The 20,674-nt window shown below is 51.2% G+C and overlaps 1 protein-coding gene across 1 annotated transcript in view; it reads left to right on the top strand.

Annotated features, from left to right (window-relative positions):
- RAB11FIP4 (RAB11 family interacting protein 4) overlaps positions 1-20,674 on the top strand; it is a 135,876-nt gene that overhangs the window by 24,856 nt on the left and 90,346 nt on the right. The window contains exons 2-3 of the mRNA XM_010342141.3: positions 10,989-11,076; positions 13,136-13,224. Of these exons, the coding sequence (XP_010340443.2) occupies positions 10,989-11,076; positions 13,136-13,224 (177 nt within the window). The remainder of the gene's footprint in view (positions 1-10,988; positions 11,077-13,135; positions 13,225-20,674) is intronic.

The following is a 20,674-nucleotide window of genomic DNA, read 5'->3' as shown; positions in this document are numbered from 1 at the left end:
AAGGGTATAAATTAAGAAATTAATAATAATTATGTTTTAAGACTGAGTTTCACCTTTGTTGCCCAGGCTAGAGTGCAATGATGTGATCTCTGCTCACCACAACCTCCACCTCCCGGCTTCAAGCGATTCTCCTGCCTCAGCCTCCAGAGTACCTGGGATTATAGGCATGCTCCACCATGCCTGGCTAATTATGTGTTTTTAGTAGAGATGAGGTTTCTCCATGTTGATCAGGCTGGTCTCCAACTCCCGACTTCAGGTGATCCACCTGCCTCAGCCTCCCAAAGTGCTAGGATTACAGGTGTGAGCCATGGTACCTGGTGGAAATTAATTTCTTTAATAGCTCAAGGACTGTTCAGATTATCTGTTTCTTCTTGCATGAGCTTTGGTACTTTGTGTTTTTCAAAGAATTGGTCCACTAGTTCATCTAAGTTATAGAAACTATGTGTGTAGAAGTGTTCCTACTGTTTCCTTATTAGCCTTTTAAAGAATGTAAGACTGTAGTGATATCTGTTTTCTTTTTCTTTCTTTCTTTTTTTTTTTCAGACAAGGTCACACTCTATCATCCAGGCTGGAATGTAGTGGTGCAGTCAAAGCTGTCTGTAGCCTTGACCTCCCTAGCTCAAGCAATCCTCTTGCCTCAGCCAACCCCAGTAGCTGGAACCAGAGGCATCTGCCATCATGCTCGGCTAATTTTTTTTTTTTTAATCTTTTGTAGAGATAGGATCTTTCTATGTTGCCCAGGCTGATCTTGAATGCCTGGTGTCAAGTAATCCTCCCATCCTGGCCTCCCAAAGTGCTGGGATTACATGTGTGAGCCACTGTGCCCAGTCTCATTTTTGATATGGGTAATTTTTATCTTCTCTCTCTCTGTCATTCTGGTTAGAAATGCATCATTTTTGTTAATTTCAAAAAAAAAAAAACAGATTTGGGTTTTGTTGATTTTTTTCTACCAGTCTTAATTTTATTAATTTCTGCTCTTTGTTGTTGTTGTTGTTGTTTTTTTGAGATGAAGTCTTGTCTATTGCCCAGGCTGGAGTGCAGTAGCCCAAATCTTAGCTCACCACCACGCCCGGCTAGGTTTTTGTATTTTTCGTAGAGACAGGGTTCCACCATATTGGCCAGCTGGTCTGAAATGCCTGACCTTGTGACCTGCCTTCCTTGGCTTCCCAAAGTGCTAGGCGTACAGGCGTGAGCCACTGTGCCTGTCCTCTGCTCTTATCTTTATTATTTAGTGGCACAGTGTATCAAAATTTATTTTTCCTTTTTTTTTTCTTTTGAGATGGAGTCACGACCTTGGCTCATTGCAACCTCCTATCTCCTGGGTTCAAGTATTTCTTCTGCCTCAGCCTCCCCAGTAGCTGAGACTACAGGCATACACCACCATCCCTGGCTATTTTGTTTTTTTGAGATGGAGTCTTGCTCTATCGCCCAGGCTGGAGTATGGTGGCACAATCTTGGCTCACTATAATCCCTGCCACCCGGGTTCAAGCAATTCTCTGACTCAGCCTCCCAAGTAGCTGGGATTACAGGCATCCGACACCACATTCGGCTAATTTTTGTGTGTTTATTAGAGACAAGTTTTCACCATCGTGTTCAGGCTGGTCTTGAACTCCTGATCTTGTGATCCACCTGGTTCAGCCTCCCAAAGTGTTGGGATTACAGACAAGACCCACTGTGCCTGGACTTTTTTTTTTTTTTTTTTTTTTTGAGATGGAGTGTCACTCTGTCACCCAGCCTGGAGTGCAGTGGTACTATGTCAGCTCACTTCAGCCTCTGCCTCCCAGGTTCAAGCAATTCTTCCACCTCAGCCTCCCGAGTAGCTGGGATTACAGGCTCACACCACCACACCCGGCCTAATTTTTGTATTTTTAGTAGAGATGGGGTTTCACCATGTTGGCCAGGCTGGTCTTGAACTCCTGACCTCAAGTGATCTGCCCACCTTGGCCTACCAGAGTGCTGGGATTACAGGTGTGAGCCACTGTGCCTGGCCTAATTTTTCTTTTGATACTTAAGTTCTTAAGCAAGACTTGTCTATACCAATGCCAGTTTTTCTAGGTGAAAAGAGAGCAGAATACAGATTTATTCTTTCTCTGGTCAGAGCAAGCCCCTAAACCTGTCAGCATAATAATAGTGATTGCAATTTTTTTTTTTTAAGACAGAGTCTTGCTATTTTTTGTATTCTTAGTAGAGATGGGGTTTCACCATGTTGGCTAGGATGGTCTCGATCTCTTGACCTCGTGATCCACCTGCCTTGGCCTCCTAAAGTGCTGGGATTATAGGCATAAGCCACCATGTCCAGCCATAATTGCAATTATTTTAGCAGAAATAATAATTACTGGCTAAGAACATGAACTCTGGAACCAGGCGTCTTGTTTTCAGTCGTCTCCTATGAACAGTGAGACCTTAACTCTGAATGACTTTGCCTTTCTATGTCTCAGTTTCCTCACCTGTAAAATGGGAATAATAATAGTATCTACTTCCCAGGTGGGTGCGAGGATTATACAAATTCATATGGATAGAGTGCCCCTGATGGTGCCTGGTGCAAAGGAAGGCTCACTAAGCATTGGCTTTGATTCCTGTGGGTAATGGCTAATGTTTATTAGACACCTTGCCGTGTAGACAGCTTCACAGTGGCAAGATAAGCCGGCTTATCTCCCTTCCTCAGATGAGGCAGCTGAGATTTCAGAAGGCAAATGGCTTGCTTGAGTCCATCTGGCCTTCAGACCTTGAAATTAGGGAGGCTCGGGTGGCTGGGCCCGGGCTTAGGGAGTATCTGGCTGGTAATCAATCAGACAGCAGCGGCTGCGAAGCTTTTTAACATCATCTGGTCTGAGCTAGAAGAGATGTGACCCAGGGGACTGAGTCAGGGAAAAGAATCAGCCTGAAGAGAAAGGCAACAGAAATAGAAGGGGAAGCCTGGTAATTGGCCCCAAAAAGGAAAGATCAGTGTTTTACTGCCAGTGAACAACCAGTTTCCCTGGCAGCAAGCTGGGGCCCAGCTGTGTGTGCTTCAGCGACCACAGCTGCTCCTGCAGCGCCTGCCAGCCCTGGTGAGCCTGTCTCTCAAGGCCCGGGAGCCAGAGCGGGAAGCCCAGGGCTGCCCAGCCACACATGATGTGTGCCCCTGGGTGGGGCGCGGCCCCCCAGCTCCCTGCCTGGGGCTCAGGCTCCCCACGAAGCTCACATGGGGTGGCTATTTGCTGTACTCCCCGTATGACCTCGAGCAAGTCCCCCTCCCCTCCCTGGAACCTGGCGTCACCAACCGTGAAATGACAGGCTGGGTCAATGCAATGTGTCTGGCAGAAGAACTGTCTGTAGCAAAGGTCACCCGATGTCCAGGAAGCTGGAGATTCTTTGTGATCAAAGGCCAGGGGTCCCCACCATGTGGGTAAAGCTTCTTTGATATCAGGGCGCCCAGGGATGAAAACAGCACTTCTGTGCAGACAGCCTGGTGAGAGCCGCTGGCCCAGGAAGGCAGCAGGGAGCAGTGGCTGACTGTCGGGGGTCAGTAAGACCTGGCCAGGTTCAAGAGTTACCACTACAGCTGGGCAAACATTGTAAATGTTAAAAAAAAAAAAGTGGGGTAAAAAGTGGGGCACAGTGGCCTAAGCCTGTAATCCCAGCACTTTGGGAGGCCAAGGTGGGTGGATCATGTTTTCAGGAGTTCAAGACCAGCCTGGCCAATATAGTGAAACCTGCCTCTACTAAAAATACAAAAGAAACCAAAAAATTAGCTGGGCATGGTGGTGTGCGCCTGTAATCCCAGCTACTTTGGAGGCTGAGGCAGAGAATTGCTTGAACCCAGGAGGCAGAAGTTGCAGTGAGCCAAGATCACACCACTGCACTCCAGCCTGGCAGGAGAGCGAGACTCTGTCTAAAAAAAAATAAAAAATAAAAAAAGCCGGGCACGGTGGCTCATGCCTGTAATCCTAGCACTTTGGGAGGCCGAGGTGGGTGGATCACCTGAAGTCAGGAGTTCAAGACTAGCCTGGCCAACATGGTGAAACCCCGTCTTAAAAAAAAAAAAAAAAAAAAAGAGTTACCACTGCAGTGACTTTATCTAAATGTCTTAAGCTCTCTGAGTCAGGCTCAGAGAGCTTAAGACATTTAGATATTTAAGCCTCAGCCGGGCGCGGTGGCTCAAGCCTGTAATCCCAGCACTTTGGGAGGCCGAGGCGGGTGGATCACGAGGTCAAGAGATCGAGACCATCCTGGTCAACATGGTGAAACCCGGTCTCTACTAAAGATACAAAAAATTATCTGGGCATGGTGGCGCGTGCCTGTAATCCCAGCTACTCAGGAGGCTGAGGCAGGAGAATTGCCTGAACCCAGGAGGCGGAGGTTGCGGTGAGCCGAGATCGCGCCATTGCAGTCCAGCCTGGGTAACAAGAGCGAAACTCCGTCTCAAAAAAAAAAAAAAAAAAAAAAAAGATATTTAAGCCTCAACTTAAAATGGGGGACTATAATAATAGCTACTGTTAAGGTTAAGGTTGCTGTGAGGATTAAATGAGACTCTATGCACCCTCCATGGACTCCAAGAATTCTCATTACCTCTCCACATAAATGATGCTGTTATTTATTTCAAAACTCATTGAGCCTGTGGCAATGGTATGTATTGGTAATAACCAGCATTATTACTATTACTATTATTCTAATAATTTCACACTTGTTTTTCTAAAGGGCAGAACATCAGTGTGCCTGGTCCTTTTTTTTTTTTTTTTGAGATGGAATCTTGCTCTGTTGCCCAGGCTGGAGTGCAGTGGCAAGATCTCGGCTCACTGCAACCTCCACCTCTTTGGTTCAAACAATTTTCCTGCCTTAGCCTCCCTGAGTAGCTGGGATTACAAGCTCCTGCCACTACGTCTGGCTAATTTTTGTATTTTTAGTAGAGATGGGGTTTCGCCCTGTTGGCCAAGCTGGTCTCCAACTCGTGACCTCAGGTGACCGACCTGCCTTGGCCTTCTGAAGTGCTGGAATTACAGGTGTGAGCCACAGCACCCGGCTGGCCTGCCACTTTTGTGACCACTACTCTGGGGCTGCCATTCTTTGAAGAGCCCTGTGGGAGCAGCTGCTGAGAAGTCACAGCCTGTGGCGTGGCCCCGGTTGAAGCCTGGACCATGGCTCGGGGTGCTCTGGGGGCCATGCTATGGCCCTCAGTACCCCATCTGCCCCCCAGTACCCCATCTCTCTGCCTGTCATCAAACGACCCCACCCTCACCTCCATCCTAGGGAGGCTTTTGCTGCAGAGGAATGGACAGCTCGCCCCACCAGAGTCCCCCAGCCTCAGGGAGTGGTGGACGCAAGGATTACAGAATCCAGATCCATGCGCTGCTGCCTCTTAGGTGGACCCGAGGTCAGGGTTCTCCTCAGTCAGTTGGCACTCTGTGGCAGACTCCACCCTTGACTTGCTTCAGAAATGACGAAGGCAGATCCCTGAACTTGGAGAGGACTGTAGGTGTGAACATGGGAGGCTAGGGGGTAGAGGGTACCCCGGCCCATGCCCACATTCACATACCCCCTATAATGCCAGCAATGCAAGGGCAGGAGGAGAGGAGGTGGAATGCCAGCGGGATGGTGGGTGGGCTCCCCTGCAGCCCTGCAGGTGGCATCTGGGCATCGCTATTCTCAGAAGCCACGTCATTGCCTGGCAGTGTCAGAGGCTGGCACGGCTTGGGGGAGGGGCAGCTGCAGTGCTGAGGAGGCTATCAAAGAGCCTCCTTCACTGAAATTTTGCAGGTCTTTCTTGAGAGCCCACTAGGCACCAGGTTCAGGGGGCTTCACAGACAGGATGTTGCATGGCCCTCTGCCCCTCCCTCAGCCCAGATGACACCAGAGTGGAAAAGCAGGGTCAGCTAGAATCAAGAAGTGAACACAGAGCCACCAAGTTCCAGGCAGGGAGAAGGTGGTTAGGGTGGGGGCCCTCTTTGTCCAGTGCCGCCTTCCAAAGCCCACTGGGCACAGCCCCATGGTGCCAGGCCAGCAGCAGTGACCAGGGCTTCAGACCGCTGCTGCAGCTGCCATGCTGTGGGCATGCAAGAAAAACATGGTCCCCATGAATAGATGAATCCCCAGCGTGGTTTGGCTTTGGTGTGGTGTGCTGGCAAGTCTGCCCGTAACAGCGTGAACACTCACAACAGTTGACGGACTGCTTCCTGCACGCTGTGCTCTGCAGGTCCCGGGTGCCCTCAGATCCATCATCTGCAGCCCAGCCTGAGCGGATCCTGGAAAGAACTCATCCTGGCCTGGCTGTGCTATAGATACTAATGGCAGTTATTAGGGGGATCGGCAAGGTGCCTGATGAGGAGTGTAAGCGTGTACGCAAGTGTATGTGCTATTGTGTATGTGTGGCTAGCCAGCGGAACCAGCAGCTACCACCATCAGCCCCTGACAGAGTGCTCGGCATGTAAGAGGTGCTCAGTCATCACTTGTTGAATAAGTGAATGAATGCACGAATGAATATGTGAATACATGAATGAATGCAGGGGTGCTGTGGGAGGGCTGCCACTAAGTTGTAGAAGCAGTTTCAGATTTAGAAGCGGGCTTCTGAGCCAAGCGTGGTGGTGCACCTGTAGTCTCAGGTACTGGGAGGCTGAGGTGGGCGGGTCCCTTGGGTCCGGGCATTTGAGGCTGCAGTGATCTGTGATCATGCACTGCACTCCAGACTGGGCAACAGCGTGGGGACCTGGCTCTAAAATATACATATATTATTATTATTGGAGACGTAGTTTCACTCTTGTCACCCAGGCTGGAGTGCAGTGGCACAATCTCGGATCACTGCAACCTCTGCCTCCCGAGTTCAAGCAATTCTCTTGCCTCAGCCTCCCAAGTAGCTGGGACTACAGGTGCACGCCACCACAGCTGGCTAATTTTTGTATTTTTAGTAGAGACAGAGTTTCATCACGTTGACCAGGCTGGTCTTGAACTCCTGACCTCAGGTGATCCACCCACCTCAGCCTCCCCAAGTGCTGAGATTACAGGTGTGACCCACCATGCCCAGTCAATTATTATTTTTTGAGACAGACCATTGCTCTGTCACCCATGTCGGAGTGCAGTAACGCGATCTCAGCTCACTGCAACCTCTGCCTCCCAGGTACGAGCAATTCTCCTGCCTCAGCCTCCCAAGTAACTGGGATTACAGGCATGCGCCACCATGTCCCACTAATTTTTTGTTTTAGTAGAGATGGGGTTTTGACATGTTGCCCAGGCTGGTCTCAAACTTCTGACCTCAGGTGATCTGCCTGCCTTGACCTTTCAAAGTGCTGGGATCACAGGTGTGAGCCACCACACCCAGCCAAATTATCTTTTTAGAATAATAAATCTCGCTCTCCCTCAATCTCCCTCTGTTGCCCAGGCTGGAGTGCAGTGGTGCCATCTTGGCTTACTGAAACCTCCACCTCCTGGGTTCAAGTGATTTTCTTGCCTCAGCCTACCAAGTAGCTGGGATTCCAGGCGCCTACCACCACACTCAGCTAATTTTTGTATTTTTAGTAGAGATGGGGTTTTTGCCATGTTGGCCAGGCTGGTCTCAACTCCTGACCTCCAGTGATCCACCCGCCTTGGCCTCCCAAAGTCCTGGGCCATGCGCCTGGAAAAAAAAAAAAAAAAGTCTTTTAATAAAAGAAAACAAGCAGCTTCTGGAAGAAATGTCAAGAAGCTGAAATGCATGTGTTGGAAATTTCAAGGGGAAAAAAATGGCTCCAATTAATTACAAAAGATCCTTCTTACAAAATTGACCATTACTAAAAACAAGGGAAAAATAACCAGGGCTGGCAAGTTTGAAGTCTGTCCCTCTGATTGAAGACTAAATTGAGACACCTTTACAGAAGACAATTTGGCAACTGTTATCAAGAGCCTTAAGAAGATAGATAGGGGCTGGGCATGGCGATTCACTCCTATAATCCCAGCACTTTGAGAGGCTGAGGCAGGCAGATCACGAGGTTGAGAGCTCGAGACCATCCTGGCCAACATCGCGAGACTCCGTCTCTACTAAAACTACAAAATTTAGCTGGGCGTGATGGCGTGTGCCTGTAGTAGCAGCTATTTGGGAGGCTGAGGCAGGAGAAGCGCTAGAACCTGGGAGGCGGAGGTTGAAGTGAGCTGTAATCACACTATTGCACTCCAGCCTGGTGACAGAGTAAGACTCTGTCTCAAAAAAAAAAAAAAAAAAAAAGTAGATGTTTTATACAACCATTTATATTCATTTAGTCAGCAAAGATTATGAAGCCTCTACCATGTACCAGTCATGGTGTAAGCAACCAGGTATGTAGTGGTGATCAGAACAGACAGGCCCTTGCCCTTACAGAGCTTCCTTTGTAGAGAGAAGATATAAATTATTCAAATTATCACACAAGCATACAACTATATGAAAGAAAATGGAGTCACTAAGGCTAAGGCTTTCTGCAGTGAGACAGAGAGGTGGCAGGAAGACTGCATTTACGCCGGCTGCAGTTCAAAACACACCCTATCCCAATAGACTTGGATACACAACTGAAGTCACGATCTGCCAGCTCCAACACTTCTCAGCTGGGAGTACCCTAATTAGCTAACCAGGCAGAAAGGCTTTGCAATTTAGGATTTCTTCCCAGCCAGTGAGCTGCCTCTGAAAACAACTTTTTGTGGAAATCCCACGTAAAAAATCCTCTCCTGGCCGGGTGTGATGGCTGGCACCTGTAATCCAAGCACTTTGGAAGGCCGAGGTGGGTGTATCACCTGAGGTCAGGAGTTGGAGACCAGCCTGGTCAACAGAGTGAAACCTCCTGTCTACTAAAAATACAAAAGTTAGCCAGGCCTGGTGGCGCCCACCTGTAATCGAAGCTCGTGGAGATTGCAGTAAGCTGAGATCACGCCACTGTACTCAAAGCCTGGGCAAGAGAGCGAGACTCCATCTCAAAAAAAAAAAAAAAGCATTTTCTCCTGCACTTCCCTCCTGGGATGCTCTTCTGGGCTGTCCTGATCCAGTTACCTGGATTGCAATTTTTTCTTTCCCAAATAAACGCTATTTCCTTTGACCTCCATGTCAATCTCTTTTTAGCTAATGATAGCAAGTTATAACAAATAGTTTGAAGGGAAAGTATAGGATGTTGGCCGGGCGCGGTGGCTCAAGCCTGTAATCCCAGCACTTTGGGAGGCCGAGGCGGGTGGATCACGAGGTCAAGAGATCGAGACCATCCTGGTCAACATGGTGAAACCCTGTCTCTACTAAAAATACAAAAAATTAGCTGGGCATGGTGGCATGTGCCTGTAATTCTAGCTACTCAGGAGACTGAGGCAGGAGAATTGTCTGAACCCGGGAGGCGGAGGTTGCGGTGACCCGAGATCGCGCCATTGCACTCCAGCCTGGGTAACAAGAGCGAAACTCCGTCTCAAAAAAAAAAAAAAAAAAAAGGGGTGCTACAAGACAGGGTAGCAGCAGGGTGGGCCCTGATTGGATGGGGGTGGTCAGGACAGGCCTGTCTGGGGGAGGGACATTTAATAGAGGTACAAAGGGAGAACTGAAGGATGGACAGACATTGCCAGATGATGAATGGGGAGGACAGCTATTCAAGATACCGAGAATAGCATGTGCAAAGGCCCTGTGGCAGAGAAGAATGTGGTGGTTTGCTTGAGGAGCTGGCCAAAAGCTAGTGTGGCTAGAGTACGGTGAGTGATGAAGAGCATGGGAGGAGAGGGAGTGGAGGGGGTCAGATCACACGGGGCCTCGTGGGCCATGTTGTGGAGTTGGGATTTTCATCCTAAGTGTGGTGGAATGATACTGGAAGGTTTTCAGCAGAGGAGTGGATAACTTGATCCAGTTAGACTTGCATGAGGTCCAGGAGATAGAGGATGATGGCTATGACCAGTGGGGTCCCTGGGGTGGTGTGGAAAATGAGGGAGCTGTGGGATGCAGTAGGTGCGTGGACTGGATGTGAGTGACAGGGAGCAGACCCAGTGATGTTGAGCAACGCTGCAGTGGCAGCAAGGGAAGATGGGGTCAGGGAGTAGGACATTCAGGTGGGTGGTATTGGAGGGGTGATGACTGGGTTGAACAAGGGACTTGGCCCCTGAAGTGGGATATGAGGCAACAAGAAAATTAAGGATCTGAGAGGCCGGGGTTGATGGGTCATCCACACAGCTGCCAGAACCCCAAAAGACGAGTTGTAAAAGCAAAAAGCTGGAAATAACCAAAATGCCCAACTATTAGGGATGGTTAGGTAAATCATGATGAATCCACTGGGCAGAATATGTTACAGCCACTAACAATGAGGGTGGTACACACCAAGCAGCATGGAAAACTGTTTCTGTTGTACTTGTTACATGGGAGAGAAACTCCCCAACCTCAGGGATGGCTGACTCTGCCAGGGGGAAACTTACTTCCTTATTCATTTAGCACCGTTTATTGACATGCAAGATACAAATCGAACAGAAAAGTGCAATAGCCACAAGCGTCCAGCTTAGTGAGTTTTCCCCATCTAGCCAGTGCCTAGAACAAGAAATAGAACATGAGAAACGGTGGGGTTTCCAGGTCTTTTGCAATGAGTTTGTGTTCGTTTCGTGTGAAAGAAACCAATTTTAGCTGGGCGCAGTGGCTCACGGCTGCAATCCTAGCACTTTGGGAGGCCCAGGTGGGTGGATCACCTGAGGTCAGGAGTTCAAGACCAGCCTGGCCATCATGGTGAAACCCCATCTTCAAAAAAAGAAAAGAAACCAATTTTAAAACATGGGCAGAGCCTTGGCTTTTGGTGTGCGGCCTCTGTGGGAAGCCGGTTTGGCCCCTGAAGCCGTGTGCTGGGGGAGGAGCCGGTGTTGGCTCTGCTTTTTCTCACCCCAGTTGTCTGTCGCAGTGAGGAGAATAATGTGGCTCCACAGCTGATGCTGACCCCAGGGTGAGGGGGAGAGGACTGGGCGGAGACATGGTGTCCCTCCTCTACTCCCAGCCTCCCCATCCCAGCTCCCTGAGTCCTCAGGGGATCCTTGGGCGCCTCACACCTGTCCCTGCTTCCTTCCCACAGGTGGAAAAACTTGTGAAATATTTGGATCCCAACGACCTGGGGAGAATCAACTTCAAGGACTTTTGCCGGGGGGTGTTCGCCATGAAAGGTGAGGTCTTCTGCGCTCTCCCAGGCGCTCTCAGGTCCTGCCCAGCTGGGGAAGCTGCTGTGACTGGGGTCCCAGCCTGGATTCCTCCCCGGAGGGGTCCCAGAGCCCAGGATGGGCCGGAAGGAGGCTCTGCCCTGGCTCCCTGGGGGACAGAAGGGAAGGATGCAGTTGCCCCAGCCGTGGGGGCTGTGGTGTCACCTGTGGAAGTCACTTCTGCCCTTCCCCTTGTCTGCCTGCCTCTGGAGAAAGCCTCCCTCCCTGCTTTTCTGGCCTCTTCCTGTCTCTTCCGCTCTGGGGTGATCAAACCCAAGGAGTCTCCTGGGATGTGGGAGGGACTCCAGTTTTAATACCAGGGCAGTCCCAGGCAAACCTAGACAGAGTGCTGGTCACCTGACCGCCGCCTCCCTCTGAGCTGCTTTTGTGTCCTCCCGCCTCCCGCCTCCCGCCTCCCTTTTTCTTTTTCCTTTGAGACAGGATCTGGCTCTGTCGCCAAGGCTACTGGAGTGCAGTGGCACTATCATGGCTCCCTGCAGCCTCTACCTCCTGGGCTCAAGCAATCCTCCTGCCTCAGCCTTCTAGTAGCTGGGACTACAGGAGGTACACCACCATGTCTGGCTGTTTTTTGTATTTTAAGTAGAGATGGAATTTTGTCACATTGCCCATGTTAGTCTTGAACTCCTGAGATCAAGTGATCCTCCTGCCTCAGCCTCCCAAAGTACTGGGATTATAGGCATCAGCCTCCGTGCCCTGCCCTCTCTTCTTAATTATTCCTAATTCCTGCCTTTCTTCCCTGCTCCCCCTTCCAGCTTTAAGGGGGACAATATAAATCCCTCTGTCTTGTCCCAAATTAAAAGGCCTATGTGAGAAACTTGCAGGAATTAGAATATGGCCACTCACTTACCACTAAGCTGTTTATCTGAGACAGTGGGGGCTGAGCATGGGGACTCACACTTGTAATCCCAGCAATTTGGGAGGCTGAGGCGAGCGATCGCTTGAGTCCAGGAGTTCAAGACCAGCCTGGCCAACATGGCAAAACTCCATCTCTACAAAAAATACAAAAGATTAGCTGGGCATGCTGGTGTGTACCTGTGGTCCCAGCTACTTGGGAGGCTGAGGCAGGAGGATCACCTGAGCCCAGGAAGTCGAGGTTGCAGTGAGCTGAGTGCACGCCACTTCACTCTAGCCTGGGTGACAGAGTAAGACGCTATCTCAAGAAAGAAAAAAATCTGAGACAGTGGCACAGGTCACCAGCTGGGTGGGCTTGCTAAGGCCTCCCCACTAGCTGCGTAGAGAATGCAGTCACTTCTGGAGTCCCAGCGTGTCTGGTTATCTGTGAAGGAAGCCGTGGCTTCCTGTCTGTGGCTCAGATCAAGGTGGGCCGTTTTCTGTGGGGTGCCTGTGAGTCCAGGGAGGGCGGAAGGATGCAGGGATGTGAGGGGAGAAGGGAAACGGATGCACAGCGCAGGGGGCGCGGAACGCAGAAGGCGCCCGGGAAGGATTCGGTGGACAGTGGGCCACTGCAGGCTGCACCCTCCGTGTGCCTATGCCTGGCGCTTTGCCAGGTCCCCCTCCCGGGTTCAGAACAACCTTGGGGCATTTGCTGGGGCACCCAGGAGCAAGGCCAGACGTGTACAGAGTCAGCAGGAACTGGAGTTGTCCTGCGGGCAGCCCTGTCCTGGACGTCCCAGGGTCTGCAGGACGTGGGGGGCACCCAGCCTCAGAGGGACGGGTGTGTTTGGAGTCCCTGCAAGCCAGGCGGGCAGCACTGCCTTAGGTCTCCTCCCCCAGGAAGGCCTCCTGCCCTCCTGTGGCCCAGCCTGCCCTCTGTGTGTGGGAGTCAATCCCAGAGAGCAAGGGCCTGTCACAGCCCCCTCCACAGTGCCCAGAGCCGCGTTCCACACCGCCTGGGCTCCAGCCCTGCCTTCCAGTGCTCAGCTGGCCTCCTGAAGCCTCAGGCCCGCACCTCAGCCCTTCCCGCCCCATGCCCGTTAGTCAGAAGCAGAACAGCCATGCAAGGCTGAGGTCTGACCCTTCACCGTTCGTGTGCCTGTCTGCGCAGGGTGTGAGGAACTTCTGAAGGATGTGCTGTCGGTGGAGAGTGCGGGGACACTGCCCTGCGCGCCGGAGATCCCGGACTGCGTGGAGCAGGTAAGGCTTGGGCGACCTCGGGGTCCTCCATGGCTCTACTTCCTCCTTCTTGGTCTTGCCTTTGCTCCATTTTCAGTATCTTGGAGGACCCAGAACCTCCCTCTCAGGACCCTTCTTGAGCATCAAAGTCAAGAAATAGTTATTTAAACAGGAGGCCTGGGGCCCCTTGGGAAGCCCCAGCAGAGTGAGTAACAGCTGGGGGTCCTCACCCATCAACTTTATCCCCCATCTGTAGCACAGAGGAGAAATCAGTTACAGACACGAAAAGTGACAAGTCAAGGGCAGGCAGGACTGGAATTGTTTCCTTTTCTCCTGCACCATCGCTCTGTGAGCTGAACAGTTCCTGTTTGTTTATTTCAAACAACAACGATTCCCCAATTCTCTGACACTAACTGTTGTCCAGCAATCAGTTTCACCTGCCACTAACTACCCAGAGTTAGCACAGGCTCCACGAGTCAAGGTCAACCTCATGAGACTGCCCCACCTCCCACGCCAGCTGCAGGTCTTCCTGGCCCACTACAAACACAGGGATCCCAAGACCACCTCCCTCAGGCTGGGTAATTCACTCGAAACACCCAGGAAATGGTTATACTTATGATGATCAGCATATTACAAAGGATACAACTCAGGAATAGCCCCATGGAAGAGATGTACAGGACAGGGTATGGGGAGCAGGGTGCAGAGCACCCACACCTTCACTTAGGGGCACTGCCTCCAGCATATCACTGTGCTGCCAGCACCCAGGCTCTCTGCATCTCATTGTTCAACAATTTGTAAGCCTGGCATGGTGGCTGTATACTGGTAACCCAGCACTTTGGGAGGCTGAGGCAGAAGGACAGCTTGAGCTCAGGAGTTTGAGACCAGCCTGGGCAAGATGGTGAGACCCCATCTATACAAAAAAAATTAAAAATTAGCTGGATGTGGTGGTGCACACCTGTAGTCCCAGCTACTGGGGAGACTGAGGTGGGAGGGGCATTGAGCCCAGCAGTTTGAGATTTCAGTGAGTTGTGCCTGTGCCACTGCACTCCAGCCAGCCTAGGAGACACAGCCACACGCGTCTCCAAAAAAGTTTTTCCGACCCCATCTTCAGCCTCTCTCCTCTCCCTGGAGGCTGGGGGTAGGTGGGATGGTGCCGTGAGGAAGTTCCACCTCATTGTGTGCTCGGTCTTTCTGGTGACCAGCCCCATCCTGAAGCTCTGTACCAGGAAGCGGGACAAAGACCTCTCTTTTACTGTTGTCATTGCCTAGCGGGTGTTTCTTATAAAACTTTGAGCTAGTTTTCCAAACAGTGTCACTTCATCCTGCAGAGAAACAGTTTAAGGTGCACAGTTGACACCCGCCGAGGTCCCTCCTGGTGGCAACACCCAGAACTAGAAGAGGGTGATTTGGACTTCTCATCTAGTCTAACCCCCTAACCTTTTCTCTAGCTCTGATGGGTGCCTCATCCGGACCCCAGAGCGTGAGCATGTTTATAGCTGAGGGAGATCCAGGACCCAGAGGCCGCTTTGGCCGACGGTGGGCCTCTTGGAATCCAGCTGGGTCATGGGGTCAGGGTTGGGTTCCCTGGGCCGGACTGGAGGAAGGACAGTCCATAGAGAGGGACACAGTGCTAAGGACTCCATGGTGGCAGAGACCAAAGCCAGGCACCAACTGAGGGCCGGGGCCCTCAGGCTGGGGGTCAGGTGGCTGGACCTCAGGCTGCTGTGCTCAGAGCAAGAGCCTGCAGGGATGCCTGAAGATACCAGGCTCCAGGCCCGTGCCCATGCCAGCAGTGATGGCTCCAGGCCTGTGCCCACGCCAGCAGTGATGGCTCCAGGTCTGTCTTCATGGGTCCAGCACGCGGGGGTTGAATATGTGTTTGGAGCCAGCTAATGGAACCGGGATTAGGGCAGAGGACCCCCACCATGGGACAAATACTGAGTGCCCCATCTGTGGAGGGGCCTCTTCCTGGATTGCTAAGCAGGAAGCAGGGTGCAGAGGTGTGCAGGACTGGGTCCGTACCCACGTGGGCCACCCAGGACAGGCCACGCAACCCGGGCACGTTCCTCTAAACCCCTCTGAGCCTCCATGTCCTCAGCTGTAAAACAGGGCCTGCCGTTCCAGTCTGGAGGGTCTGCTGTGAAAGTTCAGTGGGAACTAACAGACCCCTGATACGTGCGAATTCCTCACTGCCTGCTGCTGTCTTGGAGATGCATGTTAAGAAAATGGTGCTGAAGTTACCGTGTGCATTTTTCCGTTTACCCTTGGATGCTGGTGTTGCAAAATTATGTCAAAGTAAAGCCCTACCCCGGTAACTGGAGGGTAGAGTGGAGCTCAGGCGTGGGGTGGGGGCTGGGGGGGATGGCCTGTTCCCTGTAGTCTTTGGCTGCTTTTGAGACCTCCCATGTTCTGCCATCCACGCCCCCGGAAAAGATGGCACGTGGAGAAAAGGTGAGCAGGGGATGTGGAAGAGCTGGATTCCACCCAGGTACTCTTTTTTGTAAACTGATACTGTTTTCCTCCAAAGTCTAGAGGTTACAGGAAAGCAGAAAGAAAGACCACGACAGCCTATCTCAGCAAGCCTGGTGCTTCTCCTCATTTCTTCTTGGGACTTTGCGATCCTATAGGTGTTCGTTGCTTTGGATTTTAAGCGTCTCATGGGTGAACTTTTTTCTGCCCTCCATGGAGGTCTGGCCCGGCTTGGTTGGCCAGAGCCTAGTGAGATGGCGGTGGTGGGGGACACAGTGACAGCCTTGTTCGTTACATTCACTGGAGCCACTTGGTTGATCTGGGCTCCGTTCCCTACGATGGGCTCCTGCTTGTTGGGAGGAGGAGGCAGGGGCACCGTCCAAAGGCCAGCCTGCGGGACGGACAGCTTCTGCAGTGACGGGTGGTGAGTGAGTCCCCTTCCTGGCTCAGGCTCCTGTCATAGCAGGGTCAAGACCACAGAGAGTGGGCCGAGCTGTGCAGGTCTGAATGTCTCAGGCCTGCCCTCGGCACCCTGCTGTGTCTTAATTGTCCCCTAGGGGTCAGCCTGAGACAGAGAAGAAGTGGGTGCCTGGCTCACTAAGCAGGTTTCCCAGCGGGAATGCACACCTGAGGCACGATTTGAGGGGCTGTGGGGATGGCACACAGATGGGACGGAGATGAGTGACCCCTGTGCCGTGTGTGTATGTTGGGAGATGAAGCTTGTCGTCACCACCGGATGTGGGTCGTAGTCAAAGCAGCGAATGCTTGATTGCTGTCTGGCAGGCGAGCAGCTGCCACCTGGCCCCTGAGAGCACCCTGTCCTTTTTGTCCCCCTCCCAGGCCCCAAGAACCCCCCTCCCCCCCGCATTAGGCATCAGACAGGAGCCCTGAGGCTGCCTGTGCAAGTCTATCCCGGGCAGTTGATGCCTGGATGCACCAGTTCCTGACCTTACTGCATGTGGCTCCACCTGCATCCCCAGAGCTTGAGGGACCCTGGCATAGGGACACTTTGAGGCTTGGGAACCCCAACTGTTGGGCAGGCTGTTGAGTTTCCTGATCCAGGGAAATTTGCTTCTGGTCAAAGGGAATGCTAGGTGTGTCCTCAAGGACTCCCCAGGGTCCCTGGGTCCCAGCATAGGGTCCCTGGAATAGCCCTGGGAGTCCCTCTGAGACGGTCCTGCTCAGGCTGCCCATCAGCCCTCAGTCTACATGCTGTAGGGGCCCCCATAGGGACGGTGAAGCAGGAGCGGTGGGGAACAAACCTCTCGAACATTGAAGAAGACGGAAGTGGCGTTTTATTCAGCCAGGAGCTGCGGGGGGCTACAGCCTCATTCACCGAGCTCTCTGAGCTGCAGCTTCTCTTCCCTTTTATAGACTTACAACAATAAAGGGGAAACTGAGGCAGAACTATGTCATTGTCCGTTTGTTGGACGTTCGACCTTACAATCTTTTGGCTTCATTGATTTGCTAGTTTACATGCAGTGTGAGCGGGGACCAGCAGGGAAGGGGGCTTACAGAGACACGGCAAAAGCAACAGGCTGTTTGTTGGCAGAGGTGTTTCCAGGAGGGAGCCTGGTCCGTGGAGAAGTGGGGGCGTGACCCAGTGCCGGGCCCCAGCCGGAGGGGATAGCATTCATTTGCAGCTCTTTCAAGGTTAACAGATAGCAGAGACGCTGGGAACTAAAGAGGGAGTCATTTTTCCAGCTCTTTGGTATTTTATTTTATTTTTTTCTTCTTCACCCTCCTTCCCATCTGGAAGTGGGGGAGGGAGGAGATGAAATTGAAGGAAGCTAGGGGGTCTCCCCTCTCAAGGGGACAAGGAAATATGTGGAGAGCCCCACCCTTGGGTGCTGAAGGCAATGGGATGGTTGCTAGGGGCCGGTGGTTGCCCCTCGGCAGGTGGTGATGTGAATCCTAATCCTACAAGTGCTGTAAGGCCCTGGGCCCTGGTCGTCCACCCTATGGTGGATTAACAGGGAACCCCATTAAATGGAGAGGGCGTCTGGCCACCTGCCCCTCCTGTGTGGCCACCACGCCAGCAAGAGATGTCCGTCGCCTCCAACCCAGAGTCATCCTCAGCGCCCCTCGCACAGCTGCCTCGAGTCCTCCGTTCCCCACTCACCCCCGCCTCCCCTGCCCATTGCAGCCACGGCCACCCACTGACTGGGCATCCTCCTGTCCCCGGCCTTCCTCTCTCCACATCCCCATCCCAGTTTGCCAGGCTGTCCCTAAGTTGCTGCTCTGATTTGTCACCCTACTCCTGGGACCCGTCTTTACCTGGATAAAAACCAGCATCGGCTCCTACCCACTGCTCCAGCCTCATCTCTCACCATGGCTCGTCTCACACCTAAAACTGGTGAGGCCAAACTGCTCCCTGTTGTTTTTTTTTTTTTTTTTTTGAGACGGAGTCTTGGGAGTGCTGTGGCATGATCTCGGCTCACTGCAACCTCCGTCTCCCGGGTTCAAGTGATTCTCCTGCCTCAGCCTCCTGAGTAGCTACAGAGTAGCTCCTGAGTAGGGACTACAGGCGCATGCCACCACACCCGGCTAAGTTTTTATATTTTAGTAGAGACAGGGTTTCACTATGGCCAGGATGGTCTCGATCTCCTGACCTCATGATTCACCCGCCTCAGCTTCCCAAAGTGCTGGGATTACAGGTGTGAGCCACCACACCAGGCCACCGCTGCCCGTTTTCTGAGAAGGCCATGTTCTCTCTTGCCTCCCAGCCTTTGCACGAATTTTGCCGTTCTCCTAGGATATCCTTTCCGCTTTCTTGTCAGGAGCTAAGGTCTACTCCTTTTTTTAAGACTCATTTTTTAAGACTGAGATTACAGGCCTGCGGGCTCACGCCCATAATCCCAGCACTTTGGGAGGCTGAGTGGGAGGATTTCTTGAGCCCAGGGGTTTGAGACCAGCCTGGACAATATAATGAGACCCCTTCTCTTAAAACAAAAACAGAAACCATCAGGCGCAGTGGCTCATGCTGTAATCTCAGCAGTTTGGGAGGCCGAGGTGGATCATGAGGTCAGGAGTTCGAGACCAGTCTGACCACCAAGGTGAAACCCCGTCTTTAATAAAAATACAAAAAGAAATTAGCTGGGCATGGTGGCACGCACCTGTAATCCCAGCTACTCAGGAAGCTGAGGTAGGAGAATTGCTTGAACTCGGGAGGCAGAGGTTGTAGTGAGCCAAGATTGCACCACTGCACACCAGCCTGAGCGACAGAGCAAGACTCTGTCTCAAAAAACAAGAAACTAAAAATACAAATTTACTTAGGTGCCACCTCCTCCAGGAAGCTTCCCTGCCTCCCTCTACTCCAGCCCAAAGGAGAAGGACCTGGGCTGAGCTTCCTGGGGGCCCTGTACCCTCTATCATTGCCCAAACCTCACCCTTCATGATGGCCCCATGTTCGCCCAGTGGCTGCAGGGCTCAGGCTGAGCTCTCCTCCCAGGACAGCACCCCCGGCAAGCATCCTTATCCATGTTCCTTGAGTGTGTGTCTAAGTATTTCTAGGAGTAGATATCTGGAAGTGGAATTGCTGTGTCAAAGGGTATGTAGATTTTGTTTTTTGATAGATACAGATAAAATTTTCTTCCACAAAGCCTGTACCGTTCATATCACCCAAGCCATATATGAGAGTGCTCTTTACTCCAGGGCCTTCGCCAGCCCCGGAAGCTGGCCATCCACCTGCTGGTCTCTGGCTGGGCAGCCTGAGGGGAGGAACCCCTTTGCTGCTGTCCTCTGTGTTGCCCTGCTTCCTAGGGAGGCAGGCTGTCTTTTTCATATCTTCCCACACCCTCTGGATTTCTGCTCTTATCTATTCACTGGAATGTGAATTCTCTATTCACATTCTTTGCCCATTTCCATAGGGTTGTTTGTTGTTTCCTTATTGAGTTATAAGAAATCTCTGTATTCTGTTTTTCGATTGTTTGTATGTTTGTTTGTTTGTTTTTGAGACAGTCTCACTCTGTTGCCCGGGCTGGAGTGCAATGCCACAATCTCCGCTCACTGCAACCTCTGCCTCCCAGGCTCAAGCGATCCTTCAGACCCCCAAGTAGCTGGCACCACAGGCACATGCCACCATGTCCAAGTAATTTTGGGGTTTCTTTTTCAGTAGAGACAGGGTTTTGCTATGTTGCCCAGGCTGGCCTTGAACTCCTGAGCTCAGGTGATCTGCCCACCTGGACCTCCCAGAGTGCTGGGATTACAAGCAGGAGCCACTGTACCGGGTTGAAATCTCTGTATATCCTGATTATCAATCTTTATGCATTTTGCTTGTGTTTTAATCTTGTTTTGGGAGTGTTTTATTACACAGAATGTTAATTCTGATGTCATCACTTATCAATCCTTTTATGCCATTTACATTTTGTGTCCTTTTGTGCCTTCTCTACTTCCAGGCGTCCTCCTCCTCTATACAGTTTTCAGATACTTTTGACAAAAAAAGTATTTATGCTTAGCTCTTTGATCCACCTGAAGCCTATTTTTGCTTTCGGTGGGAGTAGATTCTGGCATTCTTCCTTCCTCAATATGGTCAGCGCTTTGAGTTCCTGCTGTTGAATAGTCCTCCTTTCTCAATCGATTTGAAATTTTACCTTTATTGTGAGCTAACTTGCCTTATAAATGCAAGTCTCTTTCTAGACTCTGGTCTGTTATATTGATCTGTTTGTCTACCTAATTTAAGCCAAAACCATAGTTTCAGTTACTCTTGCTTTATAGTTTGATATCTGATAGGGAAAGGCTCCCTCATCCTTCTTCGTTTGTTTTTTTTTTTAACACCTTTTTTTTGGTTGTTATTCTTACATATTTTCACTTCCAGAACAGCCTCTTTGTCAAGCTCTATTACAAATCCTGCTGGAGATCATGTCTGAAGTCAAATTTGTGCATTAAGTGAAGGAAATTGGCTTCTTTACGATATTGCATTCTCTCATCCAGGAATATCTCTTCATTTATTCTGGTCTTTTATGCCCTCTAGGAAAGTCTTTTTTTTTTTTTTTTAGATGAA

The sequence above is a fragment of the Saimiri boliviensis genome, chromosome 17 (genome assembly GCF_048565385.1).
Source record: "Saimiri boliviensis isolate mSaiBol1 chromosome 17, mSaiBol1.pri, whole genome shotgun sequence".
NCBI lineage: Eukaryota > Metazoa > Chordata > Mammalia > Primates > Cebidae > Saimiri > Saimiri boliviensis.
Note: the sequence above shows the minus strand (reverse complement) of the source record. Positions and strands in the feature narration are given on the sequence as shown.